At 31.7% G+C, this 26,681-nt stretch overlaps 4 protein-coding genes across 8 annotated transcripts; 2 read left to right on the plus strand and 2 right to left on the minus strand.

Annotated features, from left to right (window-relative positions):
* Nucleotides 1-1,036: 1,036 nt before the first annotated feature.
* LOC110654004 (uncharacterized) lies at nucleotides 1,037-12,427 on the minus strand. Of its 3 annotated transcripts, none has more exons than XM_058146108.1 (19): nucleotides 12,195-12,427; nucleotides 11,730-12,037; nucleotides 11,469-11,643; nucleotides 11,058-11,217; nucleotides 8,809-8,945; nucleotides 8,423-8,526; nucleotides 8,129-8,224; nucleotides 7,878-7,971; nucleotides 7,298-7,418; nucleotides 7,010-7,209; nucleotides 5,130-5,221; nucleotides 5,010-5,065; nucleotides 4,448-4,537; nucleotides 4,255-4,354; nucleotides 3,084-3,188; nucleotides 2,909-2,981; nucleotides 1,716-1,879; nucleotides 1,402-1,456; nucleotides 1,037-1,336 (listed from the first exon to the last, which is right to left on the minus strand). In XM_058146108.1, exons 2-19 carry the CDS (start codon nucleotides 11,730-11,732, stop codon nucleotides 1,275-1,277), a joined length of 1,887 nt encoding a protein of 628 aa, XP_058002091.1. In that variant the 5' UTR covers nucleotides 11,733-12,037; nucleotides 12,195-12,427; the 3' UTR covers nucleotides 1,037-1,274. The 3 variants fall into 3 exon arrangements, 2 of the variants coding, with proteins under 2 accessions (XP_058002091.1, XP_021665531.2); XM_021809839.2 differs by having other exon boundaries at nucleotides 11,451-11,643; nucleotides 12,195-12,426; XR_009148377.1 differs by lacking the exon at nucleotides 1,037-1,336 and having other exon boundaries at nucleotides 1,716-1,911; nucleotides 11,451-11,643.
* Nucleotides 12,428-15,591: 3,164 nt separating this feature from the next.
* Nucleotides 15,592-16,481, plus strand: LOC110653966 (uncharacterized). The gene has a single exon (XM_021809781.2). The coding sequence runs from the start codon at nucleotides 15,871-15,873 to the stop codon at nucleotides 16,285-16,287; it is 417 nt and encodes a 138-aa protein (XP_021665473.2). The 5' UTR covers nucleotides 15,592-15,870; the 3' UTR covers nucleotides 16,288-16,481.
* A 4,110-nt stretch (nucleotides 16,482-20,591) lies between these two features.
* Nucleotides 20,592-21,020, plus strand: LOC110658138 (uncharacterized). Its single transcript, XM_021815624.2, has one exon. The coding sequence runs from the start codon at nucleotides 20,592-20,594 to the stop codon at nucleotides 21,018-21,020; it is 429 nt and encodes a 142-aa protein (XP_021671316.2).
* Nucleotides 21,021-21,278: 258 nt separating this feature from the next.
* Nucleotides 21,279-26,502, minus strand: LOC110658230 (homeobox protein knotted-1-like 3). 3 transcript variants are annotated; one of them, XM_021815748.2, is made up of 6 exons: nucleotides 25,143-26,502; nucleotides 23,184-23,304; nucleotides 22,821-23,014; nucleotides 22,527-22,658; nucleotides 21,838-21,974; nucleotides 21,279-21,737 (listed from the first exon to the last, which is right to left on the minus strand). In XM_021815748.2, exons 1-6 carry the CDS (start codon nucleotides 25,869-25,871, stop codon nucleotides 21,734-21,736), a joined length of 1,317 nt encoding a protein of 438 aa, XP_021671440.2. In that variant the 5' UTR covers nucleotides 25,872-26,502; the 3' UTR covers nucleotides 21,279-21,733. The 3 variants fall into 3 exon arrangements, with proteins under 3 accessions (XP_021671440.2, XP_021671439.2, XP_021671437.2); XM_021815747.2 differs by having other exon boundaries at nucleotides 21,279-21,745; XM_021815745.2 differs by having other exon boundaries at nucleotides 21,279-21,748.
* Between the last annotated feature and the right edge of the window lie 179 nt (nucleotides 26,503-26,681).

A 26,681-nucleotide genomic window follows, 5' to 3' on the forward strand; every position in this document is an offset into this window, starting at 1 on the left:
CATAATGATAAATAAAATGTAATAAAAAATTTTATCAAAAAGTATAATAAAAATTTTTATGTTTAATTTAATTAACTTTTTTTTATGTGAATGCATATTGAATAAAAATAATACCATGAAATTTTTTCTATATAATTATAGACAAAAGTAAAATGGATAGAGTTGAAAATAAGAGAATTTGATGCTACGTAAAATGAAATTCCTTTAATTAGGCAGAGGAATTTACTCCCGACAAAAGGAAAGTGAAACCCATCAACTTCTTGAAAATTTAGACCTTATTTAGGAAAAAATAAGTCGATCAAGGAAATTCAAGTTCACTTAAAGTGTGAAAATCTATATTATTTAATTGATATTTTATCTCAACTACTTCCGTCTCAAGGTTATATTTTTTGGCTGATATCTCAGCTGACTTCCAAGAACACAAGAAGCCTTTTTAAGATCCTGTGCTGATTCCCATACACATTTTCATCATCACCACCCTTGTAAAAAAACCTAAAATTCTTTATCAACCTTCCGTTCAAACTCATGACAAACTAAGTTAATCTTTCACACCTTAAACTTCCCTAATGAAATTTAAAAAATATATATATATATTACTTTGCTCCTTAAATATAAATCTTAACTCTGCCATTCATAATATTGGAATGTTATCAAAATAGATTAATTTTATCCAATTCAATTAAAAAAAAACACAGGCATACACTAACCTGTGTATGGGAATATTCTATCAATTAAAGATAATTTTTTTCTTTGAAATAAAATAATTATTAAGCTGTACTAAAATCAGACCAGACACACTGAAAACCCCATAATCTGACCGCAAATTTAAGAACCAACCGATTCTAATCCGAACTAAAACGACCACCGAGTCCAAGAGATATCTGTTAATCCACCAATGAATTAGAAACAGAACATCTGCATTCAGTAAATTTTCTGTTTCTCTGGTTCACTCTACTCATTTTCTATATTTTCATATTAATTTACTACCAAAATAAATTTTAATTCTTTACAATTCATATATCAAACAACATATATATATTGGCAATAGAGGGAGTCATTTTTCCACTGATAGATTCAAGGAAAACAAACGGAAGGGCTCTCAATATAAAACTGTTGGCCCTGGACCTAATAACACTTGACACCTTCCTGCACCTTGCTTTTAGTTGGTGAAGGCAATTTTATATTTAAAATTTATAAATAATTTAATATACAATATGCCAACTAAAATACATTCTTACCGTTACAAGGGTTTAAAAAAATATAGGCAACATCGGCTACGAAATTCTTTCAACTGCCTCACTTATACGTGGAAACCGATGAGCCCACCGTGAAAATCCTGCATTTAAATTAAATAAACATAAATTTGAATTCAATTGACAACAAAAAAGTTTTAGGACAGACCTGAAATCACAATCTCAAGAAGATCCATTTCTGCTCTGACAGCATCAGACACGCCCTGTGAAGAATTTAATTGAGAAACTTGTAAGTTGATCTCATCAACCAGAAATATGTTAAAAAGAGTCCCCACAAAGCATGTACACTCTAGTTACCAAGAACATATATGATAATTCCGAAAAAGAAATGTAATAAAACTATAAAAGAGTGCACTTATCAATGAATTTTCAATATAAAGAGTCCCCTCCTTGTCAATTTCATGTTCACAATTTTAACCAAAAGCTAGGGTATACATGCAACAAAAATATTATAAATTTTACCCGCTTAGAGAAAGCCAAACTTCTTGCAATGAGATGAGAAAGACGACCGAGTGAACTTATATCGAAATTAGGATGATTCAGAAGAGCCTCCTCTGACGTGTAATCAAATAGCAGTGCACAAATACTTGAAGCCATCATAAGAACAGATGGGTCGTTAGCATCCTCTGCAGAAAAGAAAACCCCAGCTTTAAAAACCCTATTAATGCAAAATTGCAAATAAATGATTAATGATTCATTTCAAGGTAGTAAAAGAGTCATGAGTATGGAAAATCTAATCGCTTGAAAGAGATGAAAAATCTAAAGAACAACTCAGAATTCAGGATTCATATAGAGCTTGTTATCAACTAGCGACGCTGATTTGGGCTCCCAAATTGTCTACAATATTAACTGAAGAAAAAAAAAGGGAACACTTTTCTTTTCAACACCCATGACGGACTAAATTGGGAATCAAGTGATTCAATACGTCACCAAAATTGTGCCTTATGTTTCACTTCCAGAAAGATAAATTTTTCAGATTGTGCCAGGAAAAGAAACTACACTGTACACTCCTTTTTCAAGTGAAGCTTAAAGTTTGGATATCTCTTTAGCCAGTGCAGCTATGAGAATGAACAATAAAAATTAAAATATAATTAGAAAGAGATTTATTAAACACAGAACACTCTGTTTAAAATGATTTTGGTTTCCAAATAAAAGCATATCAGTAAATTATCTTGCAAACTTCTTTAATTCTCCCACCAACAAATTGACAATTTCCCTTGCAATCCTGATAGTGTTGTCATTGTTCTTTAACAATAACCTATTGTAACGAATTTGTAATTTTACGAAGCTATTGCAATGAACCTCAAATTTTTTATTAGAACGAGCCATGATACAGCATTAAATGACAAAATACATCACAATAAAGAAACATGACAAAATCCAATAAACCACAGATCCAAGGAATAGAGGAGTCCATGGTTCCATTCAGTGAAGTGATGATGAAAAAAAAAAAAAAATGACAGTTTAATCAGAGGACACAATTTTACAGGTACTGATAGTATAAAGATCATGAACAGTTGGACTATATAAGGATAGATAACCACTCACACCCAAACCCACCCCACAAGGGGGAATGAAGCCACAATCACATGAAGTTTCAATTTTTATCAATTATTCAAAGCAGGCAATGGACATCAAAGCTGCTACTCAAGTACCTGCCCAATATCCCAAGGCCATCAGAAGATCGACAACAGTTGATTCATCCATTGAAAATTGCACTTGCCCTTTCTTTATTGATTGGGAAAAAAATATAGAGAAGAGAGGAAAAGGTATCAATATCTTGTTTGGTGTAAAGTATCAGATTGCTATAAATCATAAAGGCAACACTACCTTCAAAAGCAAATTCAACATTGTATCACATGCCAAGAAGATGCAACTATCATCTTCAACTGTATAGCAACTAGGCCCAATCACTTTTACAAGGCATTCAACAACCTGTAAACAGAACATAAATTAAAAAAAAAATTGTTTTCATAGCGGAAGAGGGGAAAGTCACTATGTTATTAGTTTGTTATGACTTTTGAGCACACATTTGTAGATGTCCACCCAATGGTGCAATCAGATCACCTTAGGTGTTACTCCATCCGTCTCACAAAGATAGCCTTGTTTCTATTTTCACATGGATTAAGAAATGTAGTTAATATAGTCAAAATAATAAATTTTATCTAATCTTTTTCTAGTATACCCCCCAGTCATATTGCTCCATTAAAAATTAAATTATTCATGTCATCAAATTATTTTTGAAACTAATAAATTTTGTTGGAATCTCACATGAAAGAATACGAAGTAAAACGGCAATATATAAGTGGTTAGGTTGCAATATTGACTTGACTAGTCATTTTGATGTATAAAACAATCTAATCACTCATATAAGCCAGAATTAAAATGAATTAATTATAATTTGATCGACACTCTCTCCGAATTTAACATGGTATCAGAGCCCAGACTGGGTTGTGGGTTTCAGCCACCCATAAGGCTGTATAATTGGACCCGCGTTGGGTTAAAAATAAAAAATACAAACTAATTGTCAAGTGACAACTATGTGGTTACACTTGAGGGGGAAGTGTTGGAATCCCACATCGAAAGAATATGAAGTAAAAGGGCAATATATAAGTGATTAGGTTGCAACATTGACTTGACTAGTCATTTTGATATATAAAGCAATCTAATAACTTGTATAAGCCCGAATTAAAATGAATTAATTATAATTTGATCGACACTCTCTCCGAATTTAACAAATTTTACATTTTCAATGCATATTAAATAAGGGTATATTAGTAAGTTAATGAATAAACTATTATTTTAAAAAGGGAAGTGGTCTATAATTTGAGATAGATAAAAAGAGAAAGTAAGCCTATTTTTGTGGGATGAATGGAGTACATAAAAAGCTAAAAAGTTAACAAAAAGACGAACAACAAAAAAAAATCTTCAACACGAGGTTTACACCAACATTGAGAATCAACTGAGGAGAAATATCAGCAGAAAAATTATGCTAACTTACAGCTTTATAACACCCAGAAGAAATTAAAGCTTTACATCCTTCAATCTTCATTGTAATTTGACAAAGCATTGGAAGTAGAAAGCATATAGAGTAAAAAGGGCTGCAAGTCAAAAAATAGTCCAAGTCATGCTCAAGTGGAATATATGAGTGTGTGTGTGTGTGTGTAATAAAAACTAGGTTGGAATTACCAAACCTTGATTCATCATCTGCTTCAATTGATAACATATACCCCAAAAGTTCTGTGACTTTATCTTTGAAAGCATCTGGTGTTTCTGCAAGATAACTGTAAGAAAAATAATCATAAATCTACCAGATCAAAATTCAAAAGATAAGAGGATCAAAAAGCTCATTATGTGCACAGGCAAAAATATATCCTCAAAAATAGGAGTGGAAAAATAGGCATGAAGAAAAATCCTTCAGACATTAGCATCCAACATTTCTATCATGAAAGACCATATCCAGTTAAAAGCGGGGAAAAGCTAACAACATTTCGATATATATATATATATATATATATATATATATATATAATGATTGCCATCAAATTTTACAATCTAGACTGAACAAGGAACAATACACATGCCAAGGCATGAATTGTTATTTAAGGTATCAATGATCAGATGAAGAGTAACTGATCCTCTTTTCTTCTCAACAACAAAAATGCAAAAACAACAATAAGAATAATAATTGCCAATTGGCATAATCTTGATTGAGCTCCATACAAGCATACATGGGAAAGAATGCATACAACATACCTCCCAACAACCCGTACAGAGGCAAGGAGGTCATTTCCTTTATTTTGACCATGTTCCTGTAGGTTGTAGAAGTTAGTACAACTGAAGCAAAATAAATGTTAATGGTATAGAAATAATTACCTTTGCATCCTTTAGGTACTCTAGCACTACACTGATTGTCTCATTAAGCCCATTGATCACCTTTATGAAAGTGTTTTCACCAATGAGTTCCCCTGCAAGTTGATTTAACCAAGAAAGTGAAACTTCTAAAAAAGATAACAATAAAAAAAAAAAAAAAAAGAATTAGAAGCACATGGTAAACATATGGGTCTCACTTGGAATTTAATTATATGAGAGATACAAGGGGAAGAACCGACCAAACCCACAAATGAGGGCATTATTCAAAAAGAGCTTTTATGACACTTTAGGGGAATACATTTCTAAAGATCTCAACTTTAAGCCAACATTATCACTACTACCCTTTTGGTCAATCCTCAAAACCCCCAAAAGGTAGTCCAGCCAATGAACCACAGATCGTTGTGGACGTTGCACATTATATGTCAACATGGCCATTAAAGCCATCACTGAAAACTGGGCAGTCATTATAAAAATTAATGGTTGACTACATAAATTAATACCTTTAACTTTACCTGAAAAGCCTGGAGGCACCTTCAACTTTTATCATTACCTATTTGACCCTTATAGTTTTATTTTTATAACCAATAGAACAAATTATTAAAAGCAAAATTACTGATATCACTTTCATTTTTTTTCTTTTTTACTTTTTCACTCATTTTTTGCCATTTTTCTCTATTGCTTGTCATTCAAACAATTATATTACCCATAACAAAATAATTAAAATATCATATCGGTACTATTGTAGTGGTTTTACTTGTTTTTATCCATGTGCACTCACATAACCCGTTGACTAGATAAATTTGTGTTTACTGTTTAATCTATATAAAAATAGAAATTGAGGTGCCTAATAGGTAGAAATAAAAGTTTAGGGTGCCATAGGACTTTGCAGTTACAGGGGACAATTTATGTATCTGGCCTAAAAACAATAGTGAAGTTGGATTAAGCTTATTGGAAATTGGTGTTGAAACAATATACAAATCTTGATAAATAAGAGAACAAAGATTTATACAAGTGTTAAAAAAAGTAATAAGATAAAGTAATGATAATCGTTATTTTAGCAACTTACTGTTCCAGTTTCTGCTGAACATGAGAACAATGAGCTGTAGATATCACCAGTTTGATATTCCAAAATATGAAGGGAAAAAAAAAACCTAAGTTTCCTAATTAATTACTTCAATATATTCTTGTGTGGTACCAAAAAAGGGATGAGTGGCAAGGGCAGTGGGAGGTAATGTATAGTAATTGTTATGCCATTCACTTCTCTGGCTTGAAAAGTTAGTACATTCTCTTTCAATCGTCGTGGATGGATCAAACAACAGAACCTCTTAAGGTGAAGAATTGAAGATTGTATAGAAAAAGAAAATGGAATAAAAAGAAATGAGATTTTCCAAAAGGAATACCCATATAAGAAAAAAAAAAGGGGGAAGTTAAAGAACGCTAGAATGAACTATGAAGCATGAGCTTACATTCCTCACTAGAAGGAATCAGTATAAGGAATGATGACAATTTTAAATTGCATGAATTAAAACATACAGAATTGCAAAATACAGAGATAAATATCCAAAACCGCATGAATTAAAACAGATGTTAATGTCACCCACTCCCCGAATTTATTTGTCACACTCACACACACATGGTAGATGATGAGGTCCTTAAGGCATGGATAAAAGTACTTCAAAGAGATGAGAATGCAAACTCATTACATATTAAGATTGGTTAGCATGAAATATGTATTTTATTTTATTATTTTTTTTAACATGTATTTTGATGGTTGATTACGCTTTGTACTAACACAAGTTTCAACAAAAACATGGATATAATTTTTGTTGCCAATTAGTGAAGTTAGAACTCATGTCCTTCCTAGTTAAAAATTATTTATGCACCTTCATTTCCAGTCATAGCTGAAATTAGTTTGATTATCCTCTCTACCAAGGAAAAGGCGACAGCCACATTTTGTTGCTTTAAGAGAATAGCTTCAGCAGTTGTTGAGGTATTCTTGGAAGCTTCATATTTCAAATAGGCCAGCTCATTGAGCAAAACATCAACTTCAACTCTTGACGACTCCAAGACAAGCAATAGACACCTGAAAATAGAATGGCAAGAAAATGTAACACAATTCACCAATATAAGTGTCTTAAACAAAGCATGCATAAATTTCATGTATAACTTACCTGTCAGCTGGCACGGGATCTTGTAAATCAGGTAAGCTTGACTGACCAATCACCCAGCTTTCCCCCAATATGGACACTATAGATTCAGCCAAAATAAGGGCATGAAGCTTCTCAGAAGGTGCTGTGATTGAATGAGAAAAATTATATATTGATAAGTTTCATCCAAATTATAAGTTATGTGCTCTGGAGAAGAGAACAATACAGGAAAAAGGATGCTATATAACTCAAATAGAGAATGTCAATTTCATTTAGCTGTTTATCATTTTTTATGCACTCAAATGTTGTAAAACCAAATGAGACAAGGCTGTACATCCATATGCACAAATATATACAATCCATATGTCAAAGGAACCATATGCAAACAACCAAAGAACATTATACAATAGGAAAAACATATAACTCATTACACATCAAAAGTCCCACAATTCTAGCAATAAAGTCCACATTCATAACCACAAAAGTCATCTGAACTTCAGAACATTCTTGTTAAATATGACATACAGCAGACAAATTCAATGTCTTTGCCATCCCAATTTGAAACATAAATTAGATAGAAGGGTAATGTTACACAAGAAATTACCCACTCGATTCTGTAAAATAGCAACAATGCCAACACGCATATAATCTGGCCAATTGTTCCCTGCCATCACACGCAGTGCATCATGAAGCAGTTGCTGAAAACAGCAAGGAAATATCAAGGTAAGCCTCAGAACCAGTTAATATCAATAAGCATACACCAAAAGCAGGTCAACCCTACCCTGTCCCACATCAATTTTACAATACTATTTCCTAATTCTTTCTAATTCCGCATCAATACAAATAATAGCATACCGAGTACTTTGATGAGAAGATATATGAAAGCAAGTGAAGTGCTTCAAATTTCAATTCATTATGCAGCACAGCAAATTGCCTTGCTATTGGCACCACCTACAGGAAAAAAGGAAATTCCTGTAAACCTTAGCCACTATAAGGGAAAAAAAAAAATCACAAGCTGAAGTTAATGAAAATCTGGCCTTCCCAAACCACCACTGAATATGCTGAAAGCGAACAAACCAGATGTAGGAATTCAGAAACAACAAACTAAATATTCACATGCAAGTATGCAACAATAAATTTAAAACTTACCACCATTGGCAGCTCAGAAAGGCAGTCATTCGTAATGGAGTCCTGAGACAACTTACTTAGCATAGATTGTACCATTTTCATAGCAAGCTCCATCATATGAGAACCTACAGCATATTCACAATTCAAGTTCTAAAATGGGGTCCACAACTCCTCAATCCACAAGAACAAAAACTTCTTTTTCAAAACAACAGATGTGAAGACGCTATAGAACTTAATTAGCAAAAGGAAAAAAACTATAACAATGTTTAACAGGCCAAATGGTTACTGCTATCCACATTATGAAATTGCAGCAAAAGAATATGCATATAATTCCAGTACATAGTAATGATGCTTAGCTTGTCTTCTAAAGCTGAAAAAAAAAATCCAGTAAACAAAAGATTTATTACCGTCAGGCAGAGTACACATTTGAGAAGCTAACAATTTCATGCCTCCATAATCATACAATGTCATGGCTCCATCCTCACAAGACACCGTTACCAGATATAAGAATTCATAGCATTCTTCCAGAACAGGCGAATTCGATCTGTGGTATTGAGGGGGGGAAACATGGTTAGTTAGTCAAGATTGCAGATATTAATCAGGCCATCAAAAAGAAATCAGAGACAATTTGTGAGAGGGAGCAGGAGAATTGTAAGATTAAAACTACTCCTACACCATACAGAACAATTGTTCACAAATTAAATACCAATCCCCCAAAACAGCATATTCACAACAACTTAACAATCCTCATCCAAAGTGCCAGTGGCTTCCATGCAAGATGTAAACCCACAAAAATCACCTCCCGTAGGAGTCCAAAATTTTACCGCAGGAGTGCTGCCAAGTGAGGTTCATGGTTGGGGTAACCTTGCAGGGAGAGGGGAAGTAGCGCAGGTTTGATGGGCAGACTGCGCATATGTGAGGTTCAATTTGACAAGAATCAGGCCAAACAAGGTTAAATTGGCGGGGGCAGTGTGGAATTGGGGCGCTAGCGCATGCTACGCTGGCGCAAGGCAGGCAAGGCGCGTACAAGGTTCAAACTGGCAGATTGGCAGGGCAGTGCAGGGCATTGGGCGTGCGAGAGAGGTTCAATTGGCAGACGAACAATGTAGCGCGGAGCAAGATTCGGCTGCAAGACTAGCGCGCCGTGCTGGGTGGAGGATGTGCGGAGAGCTAGGTAGAATAAGGTTAATCTGTGCCTGTCTCCAAAAGCTTCCAGATAGCTCCAGAGGGCAGTTTTAGGCAGAATTTTCCAGAGACTTCCAAACTTGGCCAGGGGGTTCTAGCACTTGGAAAACAGCCCAGAAACTTCCCAACCAGCCCCATTTTCAACTCCACCACCATGGAAGCGTATAGTCACCACCAAACGAGGTTCCTTCGGATTTGTGCCAACAAGGGAGATTCTTTAGTATTTGTGCCAAGCTACTAAAACCATCTTTCTCCACCATGGAAAAGCACATCAAGAAAGTTTCCTCCACCACATATTTGAGGAGGTGGATACGGAACAATATTGGCCACACATTTAAGGAGGTACACGTATTTCTAGGAGACTTGATCCTAGCCCTCCATTTTAAGGAGGTGAAAGAGAATATATCTTCACTGTCCATTTGAGACAAATTCTCCACCACATGTTGAGGAGGTGGAGCAACTATAAATAAGTGCCCTTGGCATTTTAAAACCTTGATGCTCACTTAGGCATACATCCTTAGAGCTTGTTACTTTCTTCAAGTGTAAAGCATTTTTTTGTATTCTCCTCTATTAATAAAAGTCTTCGAGCACTTTAAAGAAGTGTTGTGCTATCTTCCATTTCCCCTTTGCTAAACCTTCTCTTCCTTGAGTCCCTTTAAACACCTACACAGCTGACCCACTCAAAGCTTCCTTGGGGACATTTTGTTATCCTTGTTAGTCTGTCGTTGGGCTAACTTACTGTGGGAAGGTTGACTTAGTCTTGGGGGGAAGACTAAGGCCACACAATTCGTAGGAGTTTTGGGTAGTGAAACTATCATGGAAATTGAAACTACCTCCAAGCCAAAGAGCACTATTTTACTTTCTAACACATTGATTGTGCAAATCCATCGTCAACATTAACACTCCCCTACTGTAGTCCATCAGCCAAAACAATTGTTTTCATCACACATGTTGAAATTCAAACCATCTCAATGGAATTGCTCTCATCTTCCCCCAAGAGGTTCCACATGCAGTAGAAATGTAGTCTAGATCTTTAACTAAAAAAAAAAGGAAGAGCACCAGATATGATGATCGACTCCATTCCAAAATATGAACATTATAAATTGATGACTGGTCACCACTATGCTTACATACTTCACATCAGTAGTTGCCAGCGCCAACTCCCAATAGTAGCCACAGTTTGATGTTGTTAATTTTCGATACAAGCATGTGAAAGTGCAGAATCAAGCTTATATCAGTATCAGAGAGGGAGAATATAAGATTCAAACAACAATGCAAATGACACTCTCCCTTCAATTTCCTCAATCATAAAATTCAAAAACAAGAAATAAGGCAAATTAAGGACACAATATATACATTTATTTATCCCTCCTTTCGAAATGAGCTTATTTTATATATATATATATATATATATATATATATATATATATATATATATATATATATATATAATTAAGGACAAGAACCTTACTTTGACATTATTTCCAGTATGACTGGAATCTTCAAAACCATATCTTCTGATGAGGCAATTTCGGGAACTCGACAAAATGCTGCAAGAACGGTAACGGATAGCTGCAAATATGCATCGCGGTTATCGGCTCCATTGCCACTTACAGTTCCTTTACCCATCCCTGGCCACCCAGAAAAACACATACGTATAAGAGTCAAAATATGAGAATAATCAAAATTTTCAAATAATAATAACAATAATAATAAACAAATTAACATGTCCACATAACTTGTCTAGATAAGCATCATATTCATAGATATTATCATATTCATAGATATTCTCTTTTCTAATTGCTAATAAGTTCCTTTTTCCTCTACTTTCCCAGCAACCAAACAGATAGGGAAGAGAGTATACCAGTCCTCAAAAGCCTACCCAGAAATTGAATTCCGACTGCATCATAAACTTTACGGAGAGAAGCAACATCGTCTCCTTTGCAAAATTTGGTGACGAGAAGTAGGCCAGCAAGGCGTTGCTCGTCTCTCTCGCCTCTCAATAGCTTCAAGCAGTCGTCGAGTGACGGAGACTGCACTTGTTCCTGTTGCGAATCCTGCAAGGAGAGCAAGATAAAAGCAAGATTCGGGAGAATGAAAACGAAGAAGAACAGAAGAGAGAGAGACAAGAGTAGCAGCAAACCATGGAAGCTGAGGTGTGATTGTGCACCGATGAGATTTTCAAACGATGGTTTTAGAGGCTTCCAGAGAGAGAGAGACACTCCCTTCCAATTCCCACGTAAGCTTATTGTTAAACAATTTAAATTTATATCCTTCTCTCTCCCTCTCGTCTCCTCCTCTGTCACTCTCGCAAGAAAAACAAACAAATGGGCCTTAGGCCGCCGCCGCCGCCCACCTCCCAACGGTCACCCTCCTCCTGAATTCTAGAACATCAAGGACAATCTGCTCATGGAAGAGGTATCAATTAACCAACAACACGAGAGGCTGAAGCTGCAATAGGAGAAGAACGAGGTGTTGGAAAATTACCCTGTGTTGCTATTTCAATCAAACCAAGAGTGTTTGCTGGGAAATGAAGAAGTTCTCCCCAGAAAAACACCAAGAGTATGCCATAACAAATTCAGTAAAAAACACAGATATATCCACATACCTTTCCAATGTTCTTTACCCTTCTCAATTTCCACCATCTCCCTTGCTCAATGTGGCCAATATATCTTCAGAATCCAACACTTTGACGGAGGAAGGGAAAGGGAGGCGACCTGGACCAAGTTTCTTAAACGCATATAAAAGACTATAGAAATGAAGGGAGCGGCGGATAACGAAGGGAGCGGCGCCAGAGAGGAACGGTCTGTTTGGATGGAGCGAGGGAAGCGTAAACATGAGAAGGATAAGAAAGGGCGGAAAGAGTAAAAAAGAATTATAATAAAAAAAATATCAAATTTGAGATATAGTAAATTAATAGGAATAATATATATTTTTGATATTTAAAAGGGATAAAAAATGATAAATTTAAGAAATATATACATGAAATATTTATAATTTTTTTTTTTTTTATTTTTATTGTGATATAAGATATTAATATTTGAGAGATAATGAAAAGTAAACTTTAAAAATAAATTAAAATAAATTATTTTATTGTTTTAAATATATTTAATTTTTAAAAATAAATAAAAAATATTAAATTATAATTTCTTTCTAATATAAATACATTTAAGACCACGTACAAAATTTTTTAGCATACAAAGTTATCATATCAAATAAAAATTTGAAATTTTCATCCTTAAAAAAAGAGTTTTAAATGATTAAAATCTATAATCATCTGTCATAAGAATTCATATAATTATTTAATTTAAATCATTGATTGATATCACTCGTGACTATAAAATAAAATTAGATGAATTTGACAATTCTACAACTTTTTAAATGTGTATTAATTGAAACGACGATGGATCAATTTGAAATTGGATCTGAATTAGTTAAGCTCGGATCGAGACAATTAATTGATTTAGTATTTCGAAACAATGCAATCGAGATTTCTAAGGATTTGATTTCATCTTCCTTCATTGAATTTTAAATTGAATTAGATAAAAATTGATGATTATTCATTTTATAAAAAAAAAAAATAGGGGTCAAATTGTCTTAGTTTAAATTAAATTAGAATTAAAATCATCTTTAAATTAAAATTGAAATCATTACAATTAAAATTGCTCTAAACTAATTTTACAGGGATAAATTATTTGTAAGAAATTAATTTAATTAAATTTTTATTTTTTAAAAAATAAAAATTTGAAAATTAAAAAAACTTAACTTTTTTATTTTAAACATGATATTGAATAAAAAAATAATTAAAATTCTTATTAAATTTTAATTTCCAAACAGTGAATACGATAAGTCAAAATATAAAAGTCTTGAATTTAATCTTAAATTCAAATTCTTATATCTAAAAAAACAAATAAATCAAATCAAAATCAAGCCCAAGCAAAATATGGCTGGCCTAAGACCTTTTTAGCTTGAAAATTTTATTCAGTGTAATTGTTGTATATGTAATGAATATATTCTAATCGTTGTTTATAATGAGATGCACATTTTGTTTCATATTAGTTTGAAATGAAATATAATATCCTTCTTTTGGATTGACTTATAGTAGGGGTGAGCAGATTTCGATTTAAATCAAAAAATTGAATAGAATCAAGTTAATTTGGTTTAATCGATTTAATTTTAAAATTCAATCGGTTCTGTTTGATTTTATATTATAAAAATTGTAGTTATTTTAGTTCGGTTTGGTTTTGAAGAGAAAAAATATGTTAAACCAAACCGAATCGAATATTAATTTTATATATTCAAATCAAACCAAATCGAACCGAATCAATTTTTGAATTGATTTATTTTTATGGGAAATTTATTATTTATATTTAATTATATATATATATATTGTTTAATTTTATTGATTAATGATTATTAGGTTCAAACCAAAGTTAAAATTAGATCAAATAACTTAAAAATTAAGTCTAAATTAAAAAATCAAAACCAATCGATTTAAACTGAATCGAACCGAAATAGAACGATTCAATTCGATTCGATTTTCATCTATTCAGTTTGGTTCGATTTCTAAAATATTTAATTCAATTTTTATGATTTAATTCGATTCGATTTGATTCGGTTCGATTTGAATTTAATGCTCACCCCTAACTTTTAGAATTAAATTAGGTTTAATTTATTTTTTTTTATATAGTATCAGAGTCTATCTACTTTAATATTAGACCATCTATAAATGTATTTATATATAAACTTTATATTTTAAATATTCATATCAAGACACGAAGAGAATGTACTATTTGATACTAAATTAGGTTTAATATTTAAATCATATATAAAATTTAAATAAACCTCATTTTCTTTTTAAATGAAATTAACTTCGATCTATTATTTTTACAATATGATGAATAGCTATAACGCAACATCGATTATATTTTAAAATTTTTTTCTATCGCTTTAGTGTGCTTTTTCTAGGGAATTAGGCAGTTAGGTATAAAAAAACATGTGGAATGGATTCTCAGCATAAAGACAATAACCAAGCAGTGATCTCCATGCATGAATCATAAGGGAATAAAATTACTATTTCGAAAAAGACAAAAGAGATTAACACGGAGTTTGTATTGTGCTTGCCGATCTTATCTGCTCTTAATGTGGAGATTGGTACAGTAATCAGTATTCACTAGTGGCATAGCTTTGACGTTGACTCCGTTAACGGTACTCCTGAAGTAAATATGCATTAAAATGTTTGATTGGATCATTAATAAAATTAATTATCTTTTTCTTCAATGGAAAATTTTACTGTAACACTGTAATTTTATGCTAAGAAATTATTAATATATTCGAAAATGTTACTTATTTGCAGTTGTTTTAATAGTTTTTAAATATTTTATTATTTATTAGATATTAATTATTAAGTATATTTTATAATTATTTAATTTAAAATAAAATAAATTTTTTTTTTGAAAAATAATATAATTTAACAAAATTTTATAATTTTATAATTACTCATACATTATTGGCTTGTTATCCCGTATAGAAGCCATCCCAAATTACCGGGCAATAATTACGAATTAAGTAACGCTAGTTTAACCGTTTTCCCAGCCGTCCCGTCCCTTTATATCCCAGTTTTGCAACGTCAGTTTCATGAACTCATCGATCATATTATAATTAATATTTTTTATATATTTTAATTTCACATACACTGTTTTTTTTTTCACTTTTTATCAATTTAATTATTATTTAAAATTTTAAAAAATAATTTAATAAATAAGTATGACAATGAATAAAATATTTGTTAAAATATTAATAATTTTAATATTTAAATTAAAATATTAATAATTTTAATATTTAAATTAAAATATTAATTTGAAATATTAATTTATTTTGAAAGATATTAAGATATTTTTTTATTAAAGATTAAATTAAAAAAATTAATGAAATTATATAAATAAATAAAATTTTATACATATTTTAATTTACTTTTTAAAATATAAAAATTAAATATTAATTATAGCATAATAAATTCGAAAAAAGTAATTAGCCTTTAAGCCAGCAAGAATCGCACATACGCGGGGATTTTAACGGCAAACCGCTCCCACGGTCGCCCCACGGTTTCTTCCCACTCCATTTCCAGCTTGTACACTGAAACCACCGTCCTTATCCACACCTTTCTCTCTCTCTGAGCACCGAATTTATATATACAGCCTTCTCAACGCCATCGCTCTCATCACTTCATTTCTCTTTCGTTAGCTTCCAAATCTAAACGACAGCACAAAACCCAGAAAACGGCAATGGCGATGGCTATGGTTGACGACTGCCACTCTCCCTCCCTCAAAGACAGGCTCAAATCCTCCATTTGTTGCTTCGCTGCTCATGATAATCTCCCTGAGAGCCTGGACTCCGTCGACGACGGCAGCAGGAGGACACAGACGCCGAGATCTCCATACGCTTGGTTGAAATCCACGGCTCAGGATCTTGAAATCAGAGACAAATGTTGGGGCCTGATTGGAAGAAGAGGTAAGAATCGGAGGCGTCATAATTCTGCCGATTTTAGGTACGATCCTGCGAGTTATTCCCTCAATTTCGATGATGATAATAAACGAGAGGATGAGTTGCCGCTCAATAATTTTATGGCGAGGCTTCCGGCCACCCCAGAGAGGTTGCCGGCGGTGGGAACAACTAGGTGTGAGCTCTTTGCGTGGACATGATTGAGGATGGTATCTGATTTTGGTGTTATATAATACATTTTTATACATATTTTCTAATTTTAACTCCTCAATCTTGACTTCATCTGTGTTTGTATGTGCAGAAATCTAAATCTAATTCTCTGTATTTGTAAAGAGAAGCGGAAAATTGTATAGTGAGTTTCTTATAATTTCTTATAAAATTAAATGTTACCCAATCCTGAATTTCGTAGTTTTAGGATAGTGGCTTTGGACTGAGGGTAAAAATGAATATTTTTGGGGTGGGTTGGAGTGGGTGGATAAGGAAGAAGCAAGGTCTTTTTCTCAGAGGGGTCAACTAGGATTGTAGGACCAATTGCCTGGTGGAAAAGATGAGAGCATATTTATGAATGGAAGGGAAGGGATGGGGATGGAATGAATCCGCGGGAGTTTGTAGCTTCGTCAAAATGAAGCGAAAGTTGATATGTTAATGAATTTTATGATTATTAAATTAATATTTATATTAGAATATTTGTAAAATTAATTACAATGTATATTAATATGATATTAAAAATTATTTTGTAAAATAATTTTTTTAATAAATATTTTTTATTATTTAATTATACCGTTAAAATATTAAATTAATGATATTTTTTTTAAATTATTTAATTTTTTTAATCAGAAAATATTTATATTGACATATTTTTTAAGTGTTGATATTCTAAAAAATGTAAAAAATAATTTTTATAAAATAAATAGAATATAAATATAAATATTTAATATAATAATTATAATGTTTATTTTTATATGAGTTTAAGTTTATAATAATTATACATCTCATAAAATCTAATCTAATAATTAAGAAAATAATTTTTGCATGAATAATTTAGTCTAATTTAGTCTATGCATAAATAATTTATAATTTTTATTTTTTAATTTAATTTTTAATTACATTTTAAATAAAAATAAATTATTATTATTAAATTATTTTTCAATTAAAATTTCTCTACTATTCAATGTAATTTAAATAAATTTTTTATCTATTATAATAATAAATTTTAATTACTTTATGGTGTAATTAAATAAAATATATATTTATTTCTTTTTATACATATGTAGTTTCCATAGTTATTTCGTTTAAAATATGTTAAAATTACTTTATTCAAAAAATAATTTAGATTTCATGATATTTTATATTTTATCTTATAATTTATGTAAATTGATATTTATCTTTTTTAGATTACAAAAAATATATTAGACTAATAAAAAAATAATGTGATTTTAAAAATATATAAATATAATATTTTTCATTATTAATATAATAAAAAATATATTAAATTACTAACAATGAATTAAATTATTTAATTTTAATAATAATAAAAACATATAACATTATTCTTAATTAAAAATAACATTTTATTATATTATTTTTTAAAAATATTATATTTTAAAATTTTTTAAAGTGTAAATTTTTTTTTATTAATTTGATATTTTTTTATAAAATAGCTTTTTCAGAAAAATGTTATCTACTTACATAAATTTATGATATAAAATAAATAAATTTCATAAAAATTAAAATTTGAAAATATCATTATTTTTTATTAACATAATAAATATTAAAAATACATATTATTTTTAAAAGAAATATTTCATAATTTTGATACAGTAACTTTAATTTTTTTTAATTATTTTTACTTATAATTAAATTTTCGATATAAAAATAATAATATTTTTATTTAATGTTCATATATATATATATTCGCAATTTATTTATAAAATACAATTTCTTTAATTTTATTAAATTTCCTTTATTTTTTCATTAATTAGTTATTCAATTATTTTAAATTATAATTAAATTATTAATTTTTTAATTATATATTTGTAAGATACAAATTATTTAATTGTTACTCTTTTAATATTATAATAAATAATCATTATTATAATGTAAATTACAATATATTTCAATTGAAAAATTATAGCAAAGTATTCAAATTTAATTTTTATAATACTAAAATATTTCTTACTTATTTGGTAGTTTTAATTTAATAATAATAATAATAATAATAAGTATTAATTAATCTTAAAGAAGTAAAATAAAAATAATATTAAATTATTAATGTAAAAAATAACACATGCTAATTATAATTAAGTGAAATCTTTATAATTTATTTTTATAACTTTTTATGTAGATTAGGCTTTTAATAATATTTCATAATAAATATAATATAAAATATAATAATATAATAAAAATATTTATTAAATATATAAAATAATTTAAGATTGATTAAATTATATAATAATTGATTGTAAGATTATAAATTAAATATTAATTTTTTTAAAATTAATTGTTATCGGTTACCTTTTATTATTATTATTATTATTATTATTATTATTATTAATCAAAAAGCAGACTTAATTTTTAAAAATTAAATTATAAAAAAATAATAATTTAAATAATAAATATTAAAATAATATTATAAATAATAATAATAATTAAAAGAAAAATAATGAGAAAGAGAGAAATGTTGTAAGGAAACATATGAGTAAATGATCGCAAACTTTTTCTTCCTCTAAAATTGGAAGTGGTAATGACCGAGATGGGATTGGGTTTTGGAGGGTAAAGTGGGATACTAATTTATAATTATTAAAACATTGTTTTATACCATTGAGTAGACCTCAACATGATAAATTTGGGAGTTAAAATTAAATCGGTTTAATTTAAAATTAAAATCAAATCGAAATAGTAATCAAAATAGATTTTGCATTGATTAGAATTGACTGATTTTATTAATTAAAAAAAAATAGAATTGACTGATTTTTTTTTGAATCAAATCGAATATTTGTTCTTTAAAAAAATAAAAATAATATTTAATAATTAAATTTAATCATGATTAAATCGAAGTTAGAATCAAAATTGAAAGAGCACCTGTAATTCAATTCTAATCCCTCTGAACCTGGAATTGGAATTGCCCATAAGCTACCCTTACCAATAAGCCACCGCAATTGACTAATTCATAGTCCTAATTGGCCTGGAATCAATAATGAGATGGCCAGTCTCGATCGATCTCATTTGAACAGTGAACCAAATTAAAATCAATGGTTTGGCCAGTTTGGAACTAAAACATATATGTTTAAAAATCCCTCTAATTAATAACATATATATCTTTTGAATTTTTTTTTGTTTACATTCTTTTATTTTAAAAATTATACATTAAATTTTATTTAATACAATACAATTTATTATTTTAATCTAACATGTTAAAAAAAATAATTTTAACTAATTCAAAATCGATCTGAATTTTAAATCAAAATTAAAATGAAATTTGAACCATGAAGCAACTCATTGAAATTAAATAATTTTAAAATTAAATAATTATCATAATGTTATTCTCATCATTAAACTATTTATGTGTCTTTTACCTACGAAAAAAACTCATATTGAAATTAAATAATTCTACATTTTATATTTAAAATTTTAAATAATTGGGAAATATGATTTTTTATTTTATTTATTCAATAAATTTGAGTTGCAAAAGTGATCTGGCAACTTGTATAATAACAATAATAATAATAATAATATTTGCAGGTACGATGACGCAAAGCCCGGCTCAGCTTTTGCCTTTGCCTGATGGTTGATGAGTGAACATAATGCGACAACACTAATTATATATATATATATATATATATATATATATATATATATATATATGATAGCTAAGAGACAAAATAGGTGTTTGGTTTTTCAATTGTCGATGAATAGGCGACGCATCAGCCACACCTGCACTTGTCATTGGCCGGCAAACACAGCCTAATCAAAATACCCAACCTGCATACAACTAACTAATCAACTGTCTTAGCTGTCAGCACAGTTCGGGAACATTGTCTTTGTACTTACAACATGATTTTCAGACCCAGCATTAAGATTTAATTAAACTGAAATCCAACCGAATTACATTATATTATTAATTTAATATAAATTAACATATTTAATATAAGTATCAATAAATTTTATATTATATTTAATTGAAAAAATAAATATAACATAAGGGTAATAAAAATCAATTAAAATTAGAAGTATCGGATGGAAATTGATTAAAATCAAATTGATTAGAAACGATTCTGATCCTCCTGAACCTTAATTTAGAATAACTGATTTTGATCCCGTTCAGGGGATGCATGAACTAGTGTGTTTGTGTGTGTATATATATATATATATATATATTGATCCTTTCAGCTTTCTCCTTGGTGCCTCTTTTTGCTGCGTTGGGGTGTAATTTCACGTCTTCCCTCTTGACATGAACTAGATTCCCATGTCTAGCTTTCTTCTTTATTATATGTAGTTCTCTTTTATGGCCAGTCCCCAAGAAAAACCATTAGCACCCATTAGCGAAAGTTCGCCCATAGCAGAAAACCATTGCAATGAAGATTACGAAAAGGCAGTCACGTTCTCTGGTTGTTGTTGTTTCCATGGACTTTGCTGGAAAAGAAACAACAATCATGGATATCTATTGTCTAAACAAGAAGAGATAAAAGATATTTGGTTTGTGGAAAAAGCAAGAAAACTGAAGGAAATTTCAGAGGCTTTGGCAGGACCAAAGTGGAAGAATTTTATTCGCTGGCATGGATTCAACAAGAAAAGAAGGATGAAATATCAATATGATCCTCATAGTTATGCACTTAATTTTGATGATGGGATTGATAAAGAAGTTGAAGTTTCATATCCTGATTTTTCAGCTAGATTTGCGACTCCATTTGGGTTGTACGAAGCAGAAATGTGACGTGATTCAGCTGGTTTTTGATCTATTCTTAATTACTGTTTGTAATGGAGCTCGCATATTTGTTTATTGAATATGGATCGGTTGAAGTAAAAAATATATATATATTTCTTTTAGCAAAATTTTCATTTATAAATTTGATTTATCATAAATTCAAAATATAAAATATATTATGTAAGACTCATATAGCTTTATAAACTAGTGTTATTTTCTTTAAATTTGCTAAATTTTAAATAAAATTTCACATGCATGCAACCACGATGCCAAAAGAAAAGCCATACTCATGTATAATGAGCAAAGGAAAACAATCATATGCAAAGATTATTACACTGTATACCCCATAACCTTCTCTCACTATACTCTATCATTCACAGATATAAACAAAAATCATAAACCCTGCAAGATCAAGATCCATATGGTGCTATATCTAACTCGGTTTCAGTAATATATTTCTTAAATTTTTCAAAATCCCAAATAACAATTTTGCATGGTCACATGCACTTCTACCATCTGCATATGTATGCATGTGAATTTGAGCCTTCCTCGCTTGATCATCATCTCTTCGTGTTAGCCTCCAATTCAGCAGAACACTGCAGCTACCGTCACAGTTTCTATATATATGTTGATTGCTTGAGCAGAGAAGAATGAGCAAAGATCGATTGATTAAGCACAAGGGAATTGGTTCTTGGATTTACATGAAACGATCGTTACCGTTATCACCTGCATTACTTCTTTTCAAATTAAGGTTGGTGCTAGAGTTCTTAAAAAGTCAATGAGAAAAGATGACAAATTTTAAACGTGCTTTAACCTATATATATACCTTTTGCGTTTGCTTTTCAAGACTGTTGAAGTTGAAGGGTTACTGTGCCAGTTCCTCTTCCTCTGGTTGATGAACCAATTGTTTATCTGCTTTAATTGCAACCCTGTTTCCTGTACCAATCTTGCCTTATCTTCCTCCTGAAAGGACATTGTTATATAAAATTAAAGATCTCATCTAATCATTTATAATGTTTGTAAGATTAGAGAGGGAAGGCTTTGGCTCAGCTACCCCTCTCAGCAGCTTACCCACAAACGTCTCGTCACTGTCAGGACAGAGGGAACTTGTTCAGTGCACTGTGTGCAAGAATTGACAACCGTCTGATCAAGCAAATATACTTGATCGGACGGTTGTTAACTGGTGCATATGGGGCAGATATTCGTACCAAATCCTTTCCATTTTCACAAATTCTATGTTTGTTTGTCTGATGTGTGCACACATGAGCCCATTTAGCTAATATCAATCTTTCTGATACTTTAATGAAGGAAATTTCATGGCATTTTGAATATTAGGATTGGGAATTGGGTGTACTAAATTCTAAGCACATGTATTTTTTTTTTTTAAATTGACTCCTGAGTCCTGACACGCCACAACCATGGTGGGGTTCCAAAGACTGAAGCTGATGCTTAGCTGTTAGACATACCACAACAATAAAGAGGCGCTTCCAAGCTTAAAAGAGCAGGAACACTTACTGTAGGATATGGCCACTTGGAGTGTGATTGCCACCAAGATTTCAAGACAGAGGTTGTGTCCCCAGGTAGCTTTCCGGCTCGTCTCTTGCGCAAAATTTCCTCTCTGATGTCAGCAATTTTCTCTTTGTAACCCTACAAAACAAAGAACAGTCATGCATCTTTGAAAATCATCCAAGATAGATACTTCATAGTCCATTTACATCTTTGTTTTTTTTTTTTTTTTTTTTTCCGTTCATTTGGCTTTGACCAAGTGGCAACCACTAAAGCTCATTGCAAAATAATTACATCATTTACCTGCTTTAAATCATGCTTCAGTTCATGCCTGACCCTCTCCATTAAAGACCTCTCACTTTCTGTTGGAATAAGGGGACCAAATCCCATGGTATCTGAACCATCCAAACTTGTATCAAACAAATTGGCATCACTATCTACTTGGTCTTCATCATCATCAGACATTGTTGCACCTGTACCTTCACCTGGAGAAACTCCTGTTCATACAAAGTATGAAATCAACATTAGTAGTTATCAGGGGATGGCAAGAACTTTGTAATGGAATATAGCTGCCTCAACTGTTATAGTTCCTCATAAGCTCAAGCAGTTAATTATTTTATTCAACGATGAAATTTAAGTAGGTAGATAAAGGTAGTGGACCATTACCTGTTAAGCTTTGCAGGGATTGCTCTATCTCCCAGCAAGCCATTACTGCTTCCATTGCATGGATTCGAACGTGTTGCTGCAATTGTTCTTTAAAGGAACAAAGCAACAGAAAATAATGTGTCTACAATAGCATGAAATGGAAAGATCAAAACTTTGTTAATATATTGTTTGGTCTGCGAAGTAACTTCAACAAGTAACAGAGTCAAATTTATTGCAACAATATAGGGAATATAAAGTGCAAGCTTGAAGTCTTATGAGCTTGATTTGCATTCTTCGGAGAATAGAAGCAGATCATCAAATTGGTAAAAATCATGCAAATTCACCATGGTTCCTAGACCTAGAAAAATAAATTATTCAACACTGAAAACCATATGACCCAGTAGATTTTATTTGAGAAGAATCCTTTTTTTTTGGGGAATGTTATATGATACAACTCAATATTCTTTGATAATTGGGATTGTAATGGTGGAGAGCTATTCTTATTACATGCCTCTCAATATGCAAGAAAATAATGTAAAGATCAACACACACTATCAATTTCTAAAAATGCATGCATTAAGGGACCTGACAAAAATTTCAAGGCATGCATACAACTTTCCCCATGAAATTATGTGGAATCAATAGAATCTCATGCATGAAGCCAAGCCACCAAGAAATTAGGCCGTGGTTAGAAGAGCTGCTAGTAACGGTCACGCTTGGCTCAGTGCATCCTCTCATGCAATACCTGTCTCCAAAAAAGGCTTTGATGCTTGAGACTATAATAAATATATTAATATTGGTCATAAATGAATCTAGCAAGTCTTAACACTAAAAGGAAAAATCTGCAGCATAGAAAATCAGCTCTTTTCCTTTCTTATAGACCTAGATACTCTTTAGATTATTAGACCCTTTAGCATAAATCTTCATTGCATGCCACATAATTTCACTCAATGCTGGAAATAGAGAACTACAGGAAAAGTTATGGTATTGGGACATCAGTTTTTTTTTTTTTTTTTTCAATTATATTTTTCTGCCTATCCAATAATTCCTGTGATTTGGCAAATCAGTAACCTCTGTATGTGGTCCCTCTGCTGGATGTGTTCCCTTTTCAATAAATTTATTCAATAATAACGTCTACAGACGCAGGATGGGCATAATATTAAATCAATAACTTAACACTTTGTTGGTTGCCTTAAGAAACACCTAATCAACTTTGAGTTGGAGAATTCTGAACTCTGTTGGTGCCAGATATTTCCAAGCTCTCATATAATCATATTTGAGAATTTCCCATTTGTGGGAAGCAGAACAAACTTCAAACACAACATTGATTTTACAATTTAGATCAATTCACTAAGAGAAACCCTTTCTGCAGGATTTCCATGGAATTAATAAATGAAATAGTGCCATTGTCCATATATCACCATTCTCAGCTCCGAAACCATAAAATTTCACATCTTTTGCATGAGATCAAGTATATTTGCATAATTATATCCCAATTCAAATTCCATGTCTAAGCCAGAAACCACAACCAGTTATGACAGGAACCGAGATTTGGGACCAAAGATGCAACCTTTTTTAGTGTCACCAACCTCGTCATAAATCCACAAAGTGCCTAACAGCCACTCAAAAAGCAATCATCAAAGCTTTCCCTCTTAAATTTCTACAAAAATCCTCTGTCGGTGCATTCACCTCCACTCATTCTCCAACAGATACGCAAAAAGTGCTCCAACTGCTAACTTATTGAAAGCCAAATTCCATTTGAAGTAAAGAAACAAATCCCAAATTGATAGAACAATTAAGCTCCAATCCACTTTAATTGACTACCCATTTCTTGAATTTGAACCAGATACTAAATTCACAAGCTTTGGAAATAATAGCAATTTATTGACAAAATAGAACTGAGTTTTTAGCTCAGAATTTGGAAGAAAAAAGCTTGAATAAAATATAAATAAAGAGAGAAAACAAGTAAAACTAACATACCATGAACTGATCAAGCTCCTTATCATCAACGACCATTCCCTGAGTCCCGCCGCCGAGGGCGGAGTATTTAGCCACTACGTGCTGTGACTGGGCAAGCTGAGCGTCAATTCTCGGCAACTGATCCACCGGCGTTGCGATCCGCAAACACGCCACATGTGCCGACAACAATTGGTCATACAAAGGATGAGACAGTATCTCCGCCTTGTATCTTGCATTCTGCCAGTTAACCACTCCCTCCCCACCTCCGCTACCGCCTCCATCACTCTCAACCATCCCTCCTTCACTCTTATTATTCATGGTCTCACCGTTGTTATTGGTGTTGGTTTTCAAATCGGCTGATTCGTGGGAAATATTGCGTGCGATGATAGAGTCAGCGGCGGTTGCAACAGTAACATCATCTATGACATCGCTGTGGTTGCGGTTGAGGAGGGAGGAGGAGCGGGAAAGCCATTGGGTAGGATTCTGGGAAGCAGTGGAATCGGAGTTGGTGGTAGAAGTAGTGGTGTGAAGATTTAAAAAATTATTATTACTGGTGAAGTGGGAGTGGGATGATGGTGGTTGTGGTTGTTGGGTACGGAGGAGAGCAGTGTTAAGCCAATTTGGTGCGGTGGTGCTTTCAGGTATATTTTGCTGCTGTTGCTGTTGTTGTTGGGTTTGTGGTGGTTGAGTTTGCTCTGCAGAGAAATGGTGAAGAGGAAGTTCTTGAGAAAGGTTTTGATGAAACGCCATGTTTGTTAAAAATTTCTCGTTTAGTCTTTGTATCTGAGAAAGAAAGAAACAAATAAAGAAAGAGAACCCGATTATAAAAACATGGATATAGATAGAAAGAGAAAGCGAGGTGTGTACTGAGCAGAAAGGAAGAAAACGATGGAGAGAGAGAGAGAGAGAGAGAGGGAGAGATTGGTTTTTTACAGTTGCGGGCTATATAGAGAAAGAGAAAAAGACAGGGGGAGAGAGAGATATATAGAAGCACTGGTGTGCTTGGTACATGATGCAGTAGAAACAGAAGCACACAGTGGAAGCATAGAAGACTATAGAGATTCAAAGAAACACAGAGATCATGGTCCTTCTTAACACAGATTATCGTCTACTGCACAGAGAGATGACGATGATGATGATATATATGTGGGGTTCTGAGATAAACGTATGAGGAACAAGAAGGGTGCTTAGAGAGAAGGAGAAAGTGGGGACCTTGGAAGAGAGAGAGAGAGCTGGAGAACGATGGAGAGTGGTTTTGGAAGAGTGGTTTTCAGGCGAAGAAAACAGCTTCTTATGAAAATGATGGATTTCTATATGAGACGTTGAGGCTGAGCTCTCAAATATTAACCTAACCTACCATCTAGCCTTTCTAATTATTATTTTCTCAATTTTTTTTGCTGTTGGATTTTGCATATACAAAGTAATACAACTTTGTTATAATAAATGAACAATTAATTATTGATAATGCTCCATTTGTCAAACAAAGAGATAATTGACTAAAGCTTACAAGTTTACGTGGCTTGATTAGCAATTAAAAAAAAATTAATAATACGCAATTAT

Source organism: Hevea brasiliensis, chromosome 4 (genome assembly GCF_030052815.1).
Source record: "Hevea brasiliensis isolate MT/VB/25A 57/8 chromosome 4, ASM3005281v1, whole genome shotgun sequence".
NCBI lineage: Eukaryota > Viridiplantae > Streptophyta > Magnoliopsida > Malpighiales > Euphorbiaceae > Hevea > Hevea brasiliensis.